The following is a 16,977-nucleotide window of genomic DNA, read 5'->3' on the forward strand; positions in this document are numbered from 1 at the left end:
CACCTTCTCTCTCATGACCGAATTACCTGTTTCATCAAACTGCAGTTACACTCAAATGCAACAAAGCAATATTCCAGTGCAGAACCTTCCTCTTTGAGGAGAGGGTATGATACAAGTCCTTCTACCCATTTACTTGAGAGTTTCTGGCATTTGCAGTGTTCACATTACAGCTATCTTGTCCTATGAAGATGACATTTTCAAGGGTGATTGAAAAGAAATGGGCTAAGTTTAAATAATCATTGTATTGAAGGAAATCTGGGAGCCTTATTCAGTTGAAGTGAAGGCTTGACAGGGATTTAATTCTGCTCAAACCAGAAACCTCTGAGCCAAAATCTTTCTAGAATATGTAGTTGATAAGTTGCTGTGATGCTCAAAACGGAAGAAACTATTTTTAGTAATAATTGACTCTTGAGCATCCTGTATCAGTCCTCACAACAAATGATGTTTGTTATTTACCCAAGCCCAGAATTTGTTTTTGTAGAATTGTCTATTGCTGTGATCACTTTTAAGTCTGTACTGTAGCTTTTTGAGAGAGTGAAAGCTGGCAAGCACCTGTCATGTGACTGACTAGCAGTCACAGTGTGCCAGAAAATTGAAAGATGTAAAATTTGGTGTAACCTAAATACCTCAATTGTTTTCACAGCAGTTCAAATTTAACCAATCAGTTTAAACTATGTTCCAAGATACTAAAACCCAACTGAACTTGAACTCTACTGGTTTGACAACATCGAACCAATGCGACGATCGGATGTTTGGGGTATAAAAAAAGTAGGCATTTCAGACAGTTAGCCAGAAAAGAGCACCAACTGTCAATGAAAGACTGCTATTCACCATACTCTCTGTCAAAGGTACCTTTTTCATTTGAAACATCTTTGTAGCAGAAGACCAAACATGAGCCAGGAAGATCTAGGAACAGAGAAAGACAGATGACAGCGGCTGTCTGGTTTCAAAAATTATGTTGCTGTAAATTTCATCGGGGCTTTATTGGATCTGTATATTACAGATCGGGAGGTGGATAACAAATCTTTGAGAAAGGAGGCTGAGAGTGGTAAATAGTTGCTTAATGTTCACTTTTAGTGTTAAAGAATAAAATTAATGTTTTTGTTAAATAGTGGAATTTGGGTAGTTCTCTCACTCATACAAACCGACGTGAGCTTTTCTGTGCGTTTTATTTAATTAGCAGAGGTGTTTAGCGCTATGTTGAAATTTTCCATTATTGGGATCACTTAATGATCAAACTACAAATGAGAAACTAAATCAGAAAATGCAGAAAGCATTCAGCAGATCAGTAGTACATGTTGAGACTGAAAGAATTGAACCGTAACTCTTTCTCAAGTAGGTAAAAACAATGACTGCAGATGCTGGAAACCAGATTATGGATTAGTGGTGCTGGAAGAGCACAGCAGGTCAGGCAGCATCCGAGGAGCAGTAAAATCGACGTTTCGGGCAAAAGTCCTTCATCAGGAATAAAGGCAGAGAGCCTGAAGCGTGGAGAGATAAGCTAGAGGAGGGTGGGGTGGGGAGAAAGTAGCATAGAGTACAATAGGTGAGTGGGGGAGGGGATGAAGGTGATAGGTCGGGGGCAGGGGGAGGGTGGAGTGGATAGGTGGAAAAAAAGATAGACAGGTAGGACAAGTCATGGGGACAGTGCTGAGCTGGAAGTTTGGAACTGGGGTGAGGTGGGGGAAGGGGAAATGAGGAAACTGTTGAAGTCCACATTGATGCCCTGGGGTTGAAGTGTTTCGAGGCGGACGATGAGGCATTCTTCCTCCAGGCGTCTGGTGGTGAGAGAGCGGCGGTGAAGGAGGCCCAGGACCTCCATGTCCTCAGCAGAGTGGGAGGGGGAGTTGAAATGTTGGGCCACAGGGCTGTGTGGTTGATTGGTGCGGGTGTCCCGGAGATGTTCCCTAAAGCGCTCTGCTAGGAGGCGCCCAGTCTCCCCAATGTAGAGGAGACTGCATCGGGAGCAACGGATACAATAAATGATATTAGTGGATGTGCAAGTAAAACTTTGGATGTGGAAGACTCCTTTAGGGCCTTGAATGGAGGTGAGGGAGGAGGTGTGGGCGCAGGTTTTGCAGTTCCTGCGGTGGCAGGGGAAGGTGCCAGGATGGGAGGGTGGGTTGTAGGGGGGGCGTGGACCTGACCAGGTAGTCACGGAGGGAACTGTCTTTGCGGAAGGCGGAAAGGGGTGGGGACGGAAATATATCCCTGGTGGTGGGATCTTTTGGAGGTGGTGGAAATGTCGGCGGATGATTTAGTTTATGCGAAGGTTGGTAGGGTGGAAGATGAGCACCAGGGGCGTTCTGTCCTTGTTACGGTTGGAGGGGTGGGGTCTGAGGGTGGAGGTGCGGGATGTGGATGATCTTTAACCATGTGGGAAGGGAAATTGCGGTGTCCAAAGAAGGAGGCCATCTGTTGTGTTCTGTGGTGGAACTGGTCCTCCTGGGAGCAAATATGGCGGAGGCGGAGGAATTGGGAATATGGGATGGCATTTTTGCAAGAGGTAGGGTGGGAAGAGGTGTAATCCAGGTAGCTGTGGGAGTCGGTGGGTTTGTAAAAAAAAAATGTTAGTGTCAAGTCGGTCATCATTAATGGAGATGGAGAGGTCCAGAAAGGGGAGGGAGGTGTCAGAGATGATCCAGGTAAATTTAAAGTCAGGGTGGAATGTGTTGGTGAAGTTGATGATTTGTTCAACCTCCTCGCGGGAGCACGAGGTAGCGCCAGTGCAGTCATCAATGTAGCGGAGGAAGAGCTGGGGAGTTGTGCTGGTGTAATTACGGAAGATCGACTGTTCTACGTAGCAAACAAAGAGACGGGCATAGCTGGGGCCCTTACATGTGCCCATGGCTACCCCTTTGGTCTGGAGGAAGTGGGAGGATTCAAAGGAGAAATTGTTAAGGGTGAGGACCAGTTCGGTCAAACGAATGAGACTGTCGGTGGAAGGGTACTGTTGGGGACGTCAGGAGAGGAAAAAAACGGAGGTCTTGGAGGCCCTGGTCATGGCGGATGGAGGTGTAGAGGGATTGGATATCCATGGTGAAGATGAGGCATTGGAGGCCAGGGAAACGGAGGTCTTGGAGGAGGTGGAGGGCGTGGGTGGTGTTTCAAACGTATGTGTAGAGTTCCTGGACTGGGGGTATATGACAGTGTCGAGGTAGTTAGAGATGAGTTCAGTGGGGCAAGAGCATGCTGAGACAATGGGTCGGTCAGGGTGGTCAGGCTTGTGGATCTTGGGAAGGAGGTAGAACCGGGCAGTGCGGGGTTCCTGGACTGTGAGGTTGGAAGCTGTGGGTGAGAGATCTCCTGAGGTGATGAGGTTCTGAATGGTCTGGGAGATGATGGTTTGGTGATGGGGGTTGGGGTCATAGTCGAGGAGGTGTCCTCGAGTTGGCGTTTGGCGTCAGCGATGTAGAGGTCAATGCGCCAGACTACCACTGCGCCCCCTTTATCTGCTGGCTTGTTGGTGAGGTTGGGATTGGAGCAGAGGGATTGGAGGGCTGCGCGTTGTGCGGGTGAGAGGTTGGAGTGGGGGAGGGGGGGTAGACAGGTTGAGGCGGTTAATGTCCCGGCAGCAGTTGGAAATGAAGAGGTCGAGGGCAGGTGATAGGCCAGCATGGGGTGTCCAGGTGGATGCATCATGAGAGAGCTGAAACATTGTATTTTATGGTTGTTTTGCAACTATATTATAGTGTTACTGGACAAATACTGCCAGACCCGCTGAGTTTCTCCAGAAATTTTTTTTGTTTCAGAATTTCTACACCTGCACTTTGTTCATTTTATGTAGGAGCTTCTGAAGCTATCTCAAAGCTCTGCTTAAGTCTCCCTGTAACTTAATTTCATAATTTTACTGTACATGCTAATGAAGTTAAATTTTACTATCTTGGTTTTCAAATTTCCTTTTAAGGTCAAAATGAAAGGAAGAAAAAGAAAAAACTTCTTTCTATCTTCAAAAGCTCAGCAGAAGAATATTAATGTAATTGGACAATGGAAGCCAGTGAAAATAGATCCAACCTTCCTTGGTGATGAAGATTTTGGGGATCTGGTTTGTTTTGAAGAGCTTACAGATTATAAATTGGTTAGTGCTGGCAAGTTGACAGATGAAGAAACAAGAAAAAGAAAGTCCAATATTTCAGAGGTGCCAGAATGTTCAAAGAAGCAGAAAATCAGTGGTGATGATTTACCAGAATCGATACAAGCCACAAAGAAAAAGATGAACAAAAAGACCACTGTTGACCAGACTCTGGGTGAAGAGGGCATTACTGACTTCTCTGAGGATCTGAATCAGCTTGAATGTTCAGATAAAAACGAAACAGCAGGGGCAGAAACAAATGTTACTGCAGTTTCAAAGAAAAAGGAAAGGAAAAGGAAGAAAAAGAAGTCTGTAGTTTCTCAGTCCTCCACTCCAGCCATGAAAGTGAAAAATTGGACAATGCATCATTCCTGTTCATCTGAGCAGACAACTGATATTTCTGCCTGGAAAGACCTATTTGTCCCAGAACCAGTACTCTGTGCCCTTAGTTCTCTTGGTTATACTACTCCTACTGCCATCCAAGCCCTGGTACTGCCACCTGCTATTAGAGACAAATTAGACATTCTTGGTGCTGCAGAAACAGGTTAGTGTAATAATTCAGTTATATAGTGTACAGTATAAGGTTATTAATAAACTACATATGTTGGTGTCTGCCGGTTACTGATGTATCCAAATGGCTCTATTTTGGTTACATCTTCATATGAAGTTATAAATGAAATTTCATCGCCTTTTGAAGGACATGAAATGGCTACTTTAATTTAGTTTTTTTAAATGATTTCTATTGTCCTATAGCCAGTGAAGTACAGTATAGTCATTGTGTCATTGGCCATTTCTTTTGTGACATCTCTATCCAGGAGTGCAGTGGCAGCTGCCTGTCACAAAGATGGCTCTGTCAGAAGCAAAATAGTAACAAGCTGCGCAGTTGCCCGCACCCTCTCCCAATCAATTCAGTTAGGGGCATGGAAGAGGCCAAGACAGCACAGGGGACTTTTCTGAAAAATAATTTGCAGTACATAAAAGTGGGATAGTCATCATTCACTAGCACTGGCATCACTGCACAGAAAGTAGTGATTCAGCAGCATGTACACAAATGAATACTGAATGCTACCATGGCCAGCATTGTATGCCACAGTGACCATTTCAGCATTCAAAGTAATTACTTTATATGTCGTCAAATACAATAGTTGCTTTGCCATCAACAAGGTCACACAAGTTGCAGATAAAGTAATGGACTATATAATCTATTTGGGTAGTGGTACTTTAAAACTTAGAGAACCTCTGGCTGTTCTTATTTTCAAATCATGCCATGGTAGTATTCATATCCAGCTGAGTAGGCAAATAAGGTCTTGGTTAAACGTCACAACTGAAAAATGTCACCTCAAATGGTGCAATATTCTATTACTTTGAAGTATATATCGTGTGCTCAGGTATTATTGTACAGCTTGAACTCACAACATGCTGCCATTAAATGAGTAAAGCTGATATGCCAGTGCATAATATAAAAATGTACTTCCTCAAAAACTACATTTCTGCTTTTTTTCCAGTTGGTTGTATCCTTGTGTCATGATTTTAAATTAGACTTTCCACAGTAACTATATCATGATATTAAAAAGTATTAATGATTGTATTAGCCTCAACAGCTTGTGTTTTTGCTGTATCTGAGTAAATTCAAATAATAATGATGCATATATTTTGCATGTTTATGTTAAAGTGATTTTCTAATGTGCTGAACAAAATATAACAATTCTGGGACTCTTGATTATAAGTGTATATGTTTATATTCATAAATTTTCATGTTTTTAATGTGATGACTTAAGCTGGATTAGCTTTACTCTTTTTCTAATTTTTTTTAATGTTCTTAACTTAAAGGCAGTGGTAAAACACTGGCATTTGCTATTCCCATGATCCACCTTATTCTCGAATGGAGGAAGGCTAAAGATGCTAAATTGAAAACAAGCAAGGAAGTACAGCAAGGCATCCAAGATACAAATGACAGTTACAATGCAGTCAGTGATGTATTGGAAAACACTAGCGAACACCTGGAGGAAGATGAGGAAGCGGATGGGATTGAAGAGAAACATGAAGAGAATGAAAGCTCTGCAAAAGTGATCAATCGTGTAAATTTAGATTCTCATGCAGCTTCCAATGTTGAAAATCCACTATTGGGCCTTGTCTTGACTCCAACAAGAGAATTAGCTGTCCAGGTAAAGCATCATATTGATGCTGTTACCAAATTCACTGGTAAGTGTGCAATAGCTATGCAAAACTTAACAGTATGGCAGGATGTAATTATTTGCTCAAGCTTAAATTTGAACTGGTGGGGGAAATGATGTTACTATTCAAGTGTCATGTTTTACAGAACTATATTACAGACAATCATAAATACCTGTAGTTGTTCTATTTAATACTCTTTTCTTTCCATTTGGTAGTTACTGGTATTTGGAGTAGACTAATAGTAACCCAGTTGTGAGACAGTAATACTTTTATGAAGACTCGCTGATTTTCTTACAAGATACTCAGTAATGTTATAACATGAAACAAAATTTCACTGTAGTGTTCTTCATGCTTCATTCTTGATTTTAATTTGATTCACAAATGGAGGCTACAGAGGTATGGAAACAATAGTTTTATTTTTAACTAGGTCTTTCATTTAATGTATACAGGTACTTAAAACTTTCTTAGATGAATTGCCTTGTCACCTTTTGTTAACATAAGAGAGAAAGGATAGTAAATTCCAAGAAATATTGAAGTGTGGATGCTGGGGTTAACAATTGCATGCTATGTTAATTTTATATCAAATGCCATTGTTAGTTATGGAACATTAATATTACACTGTAATGTTGCATAAGAATTATAGATCCGAGTTGATAACTGTTAGTTCTTAATCTCAACCATTCCAGTAAGAGTGGCATTTCCTTTGGAGATTGATGGAGAAAGAAACCTGCCAATTGAATATACTTTGTCTATTCTGTATCTTTTACATTGGTTATGCCTACACTATAGAAGTAGACTGTTTTGTTTAAAGACCAACTGTGAGAAGAAATAGTCAGATTTAAGTTAATGTAGTATTGGAATAAAACTTATTCTGTATGCTGTACATATACCATTGTAGCTTTCAGATTGCATCGAATGCAATTTGAAAACAACAACTGTATGTGGAAGCACCAGTTTTCCCACTAATTTTGTAGGCAATGTAAACAGTAGGAAATTCTGGTCACCTTTTGAGGTTCTGATTTAATTTAATTGTGCAAAGACAGACCGTGTTCCATAAAATTGGACGGGATATATAAAAAGGCAAATGATCAAAAAATAAATTAAGGAAATTGAGAGTACAAGAGAAAGCTAGCCAGGAATAAAAGGACAGATAATTTGTGTTCTTCTAATTAAAGAAGAGTTAACAAAGTGAACATTGATCTTCTAGAAAGTGAAACTAGAGAATTGATAATGCAAAATAAGGAAATGGCAGGTGAATTAAAGAGGTATTTTGCATCAATCTTCATGAAACACAATGTAGGTAACATTCTCGAAACAGCAATAAGTCAGGAAATGGAAGGGAGGGAGAAACTCTGGGTGTGAGTAGGGGAGCTTGAAATCACAATCAAGAGGTATGGAGTAAATTGTCGAAGCTGTGGTTGGCAGATGCCTGGGTCTTGATGAATTTTTTTTAATACTTACTCATGGGACTTGGGCATTGGCTGGCCAGCATTTGTTGCCCATTTATAGCTGTCCTTGAACTGAATAGTTTGCTCAGCCATTTTAGAGGGCATTTGAGAGTAAACTACATTGCTGTGGGTTTGGGGACCCATGTAGGCCAGACCAGGTGAGGATAGATTTCCTTTCCTGAAGCTAGATGGGCTTTTCTGACAATTGACAATGGTTTCATAGTCTTCAGTAGATTCTTAATTGTATATTTTTATAGAAGTTTTACATTTTTAAATTGATCTTTTTAATTGAATTCAAATGTCCCCCATCTGCCTTGGTGGAATTCAAACCTAGGTGCCCAAAACATCAGCTGCCTTTCTAGATTATTTGTGATAATACCTCTGGGCCAACACCTCCCTACTAGGATCTCACCCTAGTGAGACAGTGAATGTATTAGTTTTAATTGTCTACAATTCCCTAGATTTGGGAACAGTTGTATTAAATGGAGAGAGAGCAAATATAACTCAATTATTCAAAAAAATGTGTTGAATTATAGCTTAACATTTGTCATAAGGAAAATATTGGAAGCTATTATCAAAGAAGTCATACTAGATAGGTTCATGGTAATCGGTTAGAGTCAACATAGCTTTATGAAAGGGAAATCATGTTTGCCCAATCTGTTGGAGCTCTATTGAGGAGATTATGTGCTGTGGTTAAACAGGAACTAATGGATGTCCTGTACTTGGATTTTCAGAAGGTATTTAATAAGTGGCCCCATCAAAGGTTATTTGTAGGTAGATACAGGCGGGGGTTGATGGTGATAGGTCAGAGCGGAGGGTGGCGTGGATAGATGGGAAGGAAGATGGACAGGTGGGACAGTGCAAGAGGGCGGTGCCGAGTTGGAGGGATCTCGGATGGGGAGGGGAGGGGAGGGGAGATAAGGAAACAGGTGAAATTGATGTTGATGTCATGTGGTTGGAGGATCCCATGGCAGAAGATGAGGTGTTCTTCCTCCAGGCCTTGAGTGGCTAGAATTTGACAGTGAAGGCGGCCCAGAACTTGCATGTCTTTGGCAGAGTGGGCGTTGAAGTGGTTGGCTACAGGGCAGGGGGGTTGTTTGAAGTGTGTCCCAGAGGTTGTTCTATGAAATGTTCTGTGAGTTGGCGTCCTGTCTCCCCTATGCCGAGGACTCCACATTGAGAGCAATGACTCAACATGGACATGTACTTCAAACCTACCAACTCTCACAGCTACCTGGACTATAGCTCCTTTTCCCCCCCCCCCCACCCCAACCCCAATAAAACTGCTATCCCTTACTTCCCAATTCCTCTGTCTCCACCATATCTTCCCAGGAGAAGCAGTTCCACTCCAGAACATCCCAGGGGCCTTCCTCCTGTTTCAGGGACCACAATTTCACCTCCCACATGCTCAGCAATGTCCTCCAGTGCATTTCCTCCACTTCCCTCCCCTCTGCCATTGAACTCCACCCCTCTAACCATAACAAGGATCGAACTCCCTGGTCCTCACCTTGCACCTCACTAACCTCCAGGTACAACGCATCATCCTCAGCTTCATCTTCCAACTTGGGACCCTCCAACCACACGGCATCAATGTCAATTTCACCAGTTTCCTCATCTCACCACCCCCCCCCCCCCCCAACCCACCTAATCCCAGATCCAACCCTTCAACTCGGCACCACCCTCTTCAACTGTCCCACCTGTCCATCTTCCTTCTCACCTATCCACTCCACCCTCCTCTCTAATCTATCACCATCAGCCCCCATCTGCATCTACCTATTGCCTTCCAAGCTACCTTCCCCTACCTCCCCCAGCCCCACACCCCCTCCTATTTATCTCTCACCCCCCTTCATCACCACCACCCCGCCACATTCCTGAAGAAGAACTTATGCCCAAAATGTCGACTGTCCTGCTTCTTGGATGCCGCCTGACCTGCTGTGCTTTTCCAGTGCCATACATTTTGACAAACATCAATAGTAAAGTAAATTGTGTAGAGGACACTAGGAGGCTACAAAGATATACGTTAATTGAATGGCCAAGGTTGTGCCAAATGAACTATGACTTGGGAAAGGTGAAATTTTCCATCGCAATAGATAAAATTTAAAAAAGCATATTATCTCAGTGGTGAGAGGTTGTAAAACTCTGAGGTGCAAAAGGATCTTAGTGTTCTTGCACTGGAATTACAAAAAGTGACAGCAAGTAATTGAGAAGGAGAAAAACATCAGTAATCACAAGGGAAATTGAATACAAAAGTAGAGCTTATGCTTCAGTTATATAGGGCAGGATTGAAGCTTCATCTGGAATATGGTGCACAGTGTTTGTCTCAATTTTAACAAAGGATGTAAACGCATTGGAGACAGTTCAGAGCAGGTTTACTAGATAAATCCCCTCAACTGGCAGGTTGTCTTATGAGGGAAGTTTGGATAGGCCAAACCTGTATCCACTGACGTTCAGAAGAGGAAGAGGCAACATGATCAAAATATCCCGAGATGTCTTGACAAAGTTCCACCATGGTTGTTACTTTATGCTGCTTAGAGTTATAACTGGTGCAAGGGGAGTTGGTTGTGTCCTCAGCTGCTTCATCAAAAACCTTCCCTCCGTCATAGGGTCAGAAGTTGAGTCACTGATTCCCCAATGTTCAACACCACTTGTGACTCCTCAAGTGCTGAAATAATTCATATCCAAATTAGGCAAGGAAAGTTTGACAGTCTCTGTTAGGATATTAGTGATTAAACCAACATGAATTTTTCCAATTTCCACAATATGTTTTTTTAAATAGGAAATTAATTAATTTGTGGAATTTATTAATAAGTAGATTTCTGTTCGAGCCCCATGCAGGTAGAAAGTAGGTGAAGACTGACCAGAATCATTTGGAAAGGTTGTCCCAGTATGGTCTGTTCTTTATTATACCCATTTGTTCCTCAAATTTTAATTCTTAAAAATAGAACTACTGAATTAATTAATATCTCATTCTAAATCTGTACCTTTTACAGGGATCAGAACTGCAATAATTGTTGGAGGAATGGCTGCTCAGAAGCAGGCAAGGATTTTGAATGGCAGACCAGAAATTGTGATTGCAACGCCAGGGAGATTATGGGAACTGATAAAGGAGAGACACCCACATCTCTGTCATTTGAAACAGCTCCGGTGAGCCAGAATTAATTTGAATGCATTGCAGTGGTGATGAGTAGTACCGTTGAATTTTTGGCACTACCTGGGGAGGAAATAAATGACTGGCCTTAGCATAAGGTCTTAGAAAATCAAAACTCCCTTGGTACTATGTCAAAATGTCAGCCGATATTATTGTGATGTCCTCAAGGGAGCTTGATCCCAAATTCATCTGTTTCAAAGGTTTAGTTTCAGAATTTGAAGTTTTGATCTGAAAACAGACTTGATTTATACACAGGTGAGGCTACTGTTGCAACACTTGCTGAAATCAAAACACAGTAAAGTAGAAGAGAAAGACCTTTACCTAGTTGCCCTAATCCTTCTGCAGTTTTTTGTAGTGATCAGAATATTTGCAAGCCATGCTAAGTCACCTTAGAGGGCAAATAAGAGGCAACTACTGATAAGACAAGCTTTGTCTCCCCATTTCCAAATTATTTTTAACTAAGTTCAAGGTCTTAAAATTAACAAAGTGGCATCTCACATTCAAGATCTCTGGATTATTTGTCCAGTAATATATACTATTCAAGCATTTGACATCGTTTTCTGAGTTCTACTTTGAATGGAGTATGTATCTTAGTTTGTATGAATATCTGTTTCTGACCAAATTAAAGTCAATATTGTTTTTATAATGCTTAGATATTTTTAGCAACTACTTAAATGAGAAAAAAAAAATCCCCGATAGCTGATGTTTACCTTCAACATTGCTACATCGATAGGTGCATGCTGGATTTGAATTAAGAATGTGACACAATAGATCCAGTTTACAATATTATAAAAGCAGATAGTTGATCATTTACATTGTCTTTCCATTAGTGATACTTCAATCATGTGCACAGTACACTGCTGATCTGCAAATTCTGAATAACTTATTGTCCAATTAACTTAGGTGCCTGGTTATTGATGAAGCAGATCGCATGGTTGAAAAGGGACATTTTGCAGAATTGTGTCAGCTATTGGAAATGCTGCAAGACAAGGAATACCATCCAAAAAGAAGAATCTTCATATTTTCTGCAACTTTAACCATGGCTCATCCGGCTCCTGCAAGAATGCTGGGAAAGAAGAATGTCAAAACAATAAATACAGAAACAAAATTAGAAGCCCTGATTCAAAAAGTAGGCATCAAAAGAAAACCAAAAATAATAGATTTATCCAGGAAGGAGGGTACAGTTGAGACTCTCACTGAAACTAGGATCCACTGTGAAATAGAAGAAAAAGATGTCTACCTATATTATTTCCTACTTCAGTATCCAGGCCGAACAATGGTCTTTGCAAATAGCATAGATTGTATCAAACGTCTGAACTCATTGCTCACTATCCTAGAATGTAATCCATTGCCACTGCATGCAAATATGCATCAGAAACAGAGGTTGAAGAATTTAGAAAGGTTTGCTGAAAGAGAGAGGTAAGTTTCTAAATCTAAGAAAAAGTAAACTAAATGAACCTCCCAGAACTGTTAAATTTTCTTGGGAGTTGTGTTAGCAGTTTATAAATGCTGTTTGCTATTGAAATGTTGACTGCTTGGAGGGAATTTCTATACATGCACCTGGATAGCTGTTTGCAAAGTAGTTCCTGGCAGTGGAGAATTACATTTGGGGCTAAACCATATGGACACGATAGTGACTAACCGAATTTGTACTGGATAATGGCCATGGAATAGTCAAAATGGTCAGGTCATAAAAGAAATAAATTGCATGTGACAGTAACGTACATTGTTTCTCAATAAGTTTCACATTTTCATTTTGGGATTTAATTAGAGCAAATTTAATAGTGAATTTGAATCCAGTAAGTGTAAATTTTATGTTGGGGAATATCAAAAAGGGTGGATAAGAGAAAGCTGTTTTTGGCTGGTTGAAAGGTAATGCTTTTGTTGCAAAACTTGTTGTGGAAACTTTGACGTTCAGTCCAGATGTTTTCATTAACTTGTCTTTCTTATTATATTTCAGTTGTGTTTTATTAACCACTGATGTTGCAGCTCGAGGTCTGGATATTCCAAATGTACAGCATGTTATTCACTATCAGGTGAGACTGAAAGTGAAATCTGAATGCTTGCTTGGATTTCGTTTGGAATTATCTATGGTTGTGAATATTTATAAATAAATCGCATGGTGAATAATACCAAATTGCAATAAGTTTGACAATTGTATCAAAGTTCCTCCTTGTTGTTTTAATGGTAACTAAGATAAAATACAAGTATGATTTTGGTACACCAAGTAACAGACATGATTCAAATCCAAAATCAATTTTATCCTAATTTAAGATTAATATGCCTTTTTTAAATAGGTTCCTCGCACCAGTGAAATATATGTCCACAGGAGTGGGAGAACAGCTCGAGCCACAAAAGCAGGTCTCGCATTGATGTTAGTTGGGCCAAATGATATGATTCACTTTAAAAAGATTTGCAAGGCATTGGGCAAAGATGAAAATATTCCTCTGTTTCCAGTACAAGCTAAATGTATGTCTGAAATAAAGGTAAATGTCAAGACATCATCTTTTTTCCAGTTTCCCATATTAGATTTGACTCCTTATCAGCTTTTAGAAAATTAACCTTGTCATGGAAAGTATGCTGACCAATGCTTTTTGTATTAATGTTTTGAAAAACAAATTGATTTACTTAATTGACATTTGGGTAAATGTCTAAAGTAAATTTAAAGTAAAAGTAAGTTTTGCTTTAGTTAGTGGGACAATGGTGTTGGCTAATTATATTTGGAGACTTAATTTTTATTAAAGAATCCTGTAACTTATACTGTTCCAACTATAATAAAGTCCAATTTAGAACATTTCTGAAGTAAACAAACATTTTGAATGGAATGTCAATTTTGGTCATTGTAAAACAAAAACCACTCTACAGTAGTGTCAATCCAAGTAATGGTTTAGAAAGAGATTTGATTTATTGCAGTTGAATCAGTGTTCCATAAACTCACTTGGATTTGATGTTAAAATTTTCTAACTTCAGCCTAGCAGGGTACGGGACTTGAAAGGTCCTGTTGCTTAATAAAGAATATGGATAGGGTTCCCTCTCTGGTCTCTGACTTCTCCCAGGTTCATGTGAACACCTCAAAAGTCCCAACCCCATCTGAGTTGAAAATATTTCACTGTTGCATCGTCACTGGATCAAAATCTTGGAGCTTCTTGCCCATCAACTCTGGGTTCAGTTGTGTGGTTACAATTTCTACAATCTAGAATATTAACTGCCAAAACTGTTAAAATAGAATCAAATCCACTGTGTTGATCTGAATTAAACCTAATGTCATGCATGCTCTCCTTCAGGATTAAATTATACCTATACTGTGAAGAGTTAAGGTAAAAACATTAAATAGCACAAACACGCCCCTACAATTTGAGACAAACTGTAATTTGGGGGTGGCTACTGTAAAAGGAGAGTGTTAGACACGCGGGGGTTGAAGTAATCACAGTCCCTGCTGCTGGCGAGCTCAGCAACGCCTACCCAAGTCCTCAAATAGCACTTGCTCTCTAAATAAATGTGGTATCAGAAGTATTAATACTAATTTTTTAAAATACAACTGGTAATTGCAGCTAAGTAAATTTGGGATGAATATTGTGATGTAAAGTTTTGGTTTACCTCATGTTGTTTCAAAGAATAGAATTTATTCTTATTTAGATTCATTATATACCATCCATAGCATCTGAGGAAATAGTGCCTTAATTCCTAATTAGTTGTATTTAAATAGTGAAGAATGGCAAAAACTCTTGTGATGATGGATCTCCATATTTTGTAATGATTTAGAATTTAAGTATTATCTAGCACATTCCTCCAAGCCAAACTTTAGTTTTTGTTCATAAAACATTTTTAGCTAACACAAATGGCCTTCAAAAGGTGGTATGAACCACGTGCCTAAACAGTTGCAATCTGGGTAGTGAATGTACTTTCACTGTCCCATTTAGAATGGAAGTTTCGTGATTTTGATACTGAGGTGAGAGTGGCATGCAGTTTGGAATGAATTTTACAGGTGGTGGTGTTGTTGTCAACTCATCCTTTGCATGGGTTTAGGATATTTTTTAAAGGAACATTTTTTAAATAGTACACACAGGTACTTGTCCCAAAACCAGTGAAATTAAGCAGACTTCTTTATATATGGCGGTATCTTGAGCATTGTTTTAAATAAAACTGGTAATTGCAGCTAAGTACATTTGGGGTGAATATTAGGAAGTGAATTTTTGGTTTATCTTATTTGTGTAAATAAATTTGGAGTATTTCTTCCCATTCTTGATTTGTGCCTTTATAGATAAATGGTAGAAAGGCTTTGGGAAGATTGTGCCACTTGATGAAAAATTCTCAACCTTCAAAATATTCATAAATACTTAACTCTAAACAGTTCAATGGATCTGAACAGGAGATAATGAAAATAGCTCTTCTATAGTTAAAAGGCTGGTCTTTTTTGTCTGTCTGAGCTCATTATTTGATTGGGTGAAAATCAGTTTTTAACATTGATTAGGAGATTGAAAAAGCTTTTTAAATTATTTAACTATGACATTTACTCCAGTTCATAAAATCAGTCTCAATTGTTATTGTAAAATTTAATATTAAGGCTTCAGTAAAAACTTATTGTGCACTGTTTATTTAGTGACCAGTTGGAAAAACAAGGCAGAATAAAACCACTCATTTACCTATTCACAGGCCCGTGTTAATATAGCAAGAAGTATAGAAAAGATGGAATACCAGCACAACAAAGCACAGCAACATAACGGTTGGTTTCAGCAAGCTGCTGAAGCTCTTGAAGTTGATTTGGAGGATGATGTCCTCATTGGTAAGTATTTACAAACAGTTTAATACTTTGGCCCAAAATTTGTATTAATAATAGTCACGGTATAGATAATCTGGTAAAAGATGCATACGAACAGCCAGTAACAAATTGGATCTTAGCGGTGCATTATCTCCTTGCCAAGCAGTATTGTACGCTTTCTAGATTATTAGGTTAACATTGAACCAGTTAATTATTTAGGGAAATAAATCATTTCGCAGCCCCTCATCATTGTTATTTTTACCTCCTTCCCATTTCAAGCAGTTTCATCAAGTTATTGATGTCTGTTGCTCTTGATGTGGTCTCTTCTACATCGGGGAGACAGGACGCCAACTTGCAGAGAGTTTCTGAGAACATCTCTGGGTTACACGCACCAAACAACCCCACTATCCTGTGGCTGACCACTTCAACTCCCCTCCCACTCCACCAAGGACATGCAAGTCCTGGGCCACCTCCACTGTCTAATCTATGCCACCTGACAACTGGAGGAAGAACACCTCCCCTTCCTCCTTGGGACCCTTCAACCACACAGCATCAACAATCGACTTTAGTTTGTGCATCTTACCTCTTCCCCTCAACCCCAATCCCGACCACCACCATCTCATCCCAGATCCAACCCTCCAACTCAGCACTGCCCTCTTGACATCTTCCTTCCCACCTATCCACTCTGCCCTATCACCTTCCCCCCCCCCCCCCCCCCCCCCACCTGCATCTACCTATCGCTTTCCCAGCTATCTTCCCCCACTCCACTTCCACCCTTTTCACCTCCTACCCCCAACATTCATGACGAACAGTTTACACTCAAAACATCAGCTTTCCTGCTCCTCAAATGCTGCCTGACCTGATCGGCTTTTCCAGTATCACACTGGAAAATAATTCAAATGTATTGATACAATTAAGAGCCCAATAATAGGCTTGAACAAAGAACATATTTAACAGACATTGACACTGTGTACTTGATTTTAGATGGAGGCTGTAACAGTGATGAAAGACAAAAGATGCTAAAAGCAATGAAGAAACAGCTGAAATATTTGCTTTTGCAACCAGTATTTAAGAACTACCTGAAGACTAAGTACCCAACACAATTTGGTAGGCTAACATTGCCTAAGTTACCACTAGCCAGCCAAGAAACTGCTTTAAGCACTGTCAAAAAGCATAAAAATGGAAAAAGGCGCAAGTTGTGTGAACAAATACAATGAAAGAAGTATTCTTTTGTTAAAATAATTGATGCAACAAGCTCATTCCAGTGCATAATTCAGTGGCTATGCCTTTTATTGCATTTAATAAAAACCCAGAACTTGTACAGTACTATTGTCTTCAATATGAAGATTCAAAATCTTAATCAATTGGATCCTCA

The 16,977-nt window shown here is 40.0% G+C and overlaps 1 protein-coding gene across 2 annotated transcripts in view; it reads left to right on the top strand.

Annotated features, from left to right (window-relative positions):
• The window catches only part of ddx24 (DEAD (Asp-Glu-Ala-Asp) box helicase 24), a 28,222-nt gene extending 11,297 nt beyond the window's left edge, over positions 1-16,925 (top strand). For both annotated transcript variants that reach the window (XM_072568282.1, XM_072568283.1), the window contains exons 2-9: positions 3,908-4,616; positions 5,903-6,274; positions 10,686-10,839; positions 11,747-12,262; positions 12,804-12,879; positions 13,141-13,329; positions 15,497-15,626; positions 16,587-16,925. In XM_072568282.1, coding sequence (XP_072424383.1) covers positions 3,908-4,616; positions 5,903-6,274; positions 10,686-10,839; positions 11,747-12,262; positions 12,804-12,879; positions 13,141-13,329; positions 15,497-15,626; positions 16,587-16,819 — 2,379 coding nt within the window. In that variant the 3' untranslated portion in view covers positions 16,820-16,925. The remainder of the gene's footprint in view (positions 1-3,907; positions 4,617-5,902; positions 6,275-10,685; positions 10,840-11,746; positions 12,263-12,803; positions 12,880-13,140; positions 13,330-15,496; positions 15,627-16,586) is intronic.
• Positions 16,926-16,977: the final 52 nt, after the last annotated feature.

This window comes from Chiloscyllium punctatum, chromosome 4, assembly GCF_047496795.1.
Source record: "Chiloscyllium punctatum isolate Juve2018m chromosome 4, sChiPun1.3, whole genome shotgun sequence".
Classification (NCBI taxonomy): Eukaryota; Metazoa; Chordata; class Chondrichthyes; order Orectolobiformes; family Hemiscylliidae; genus Chiloscyllium; species Chiloscyllium punctatum.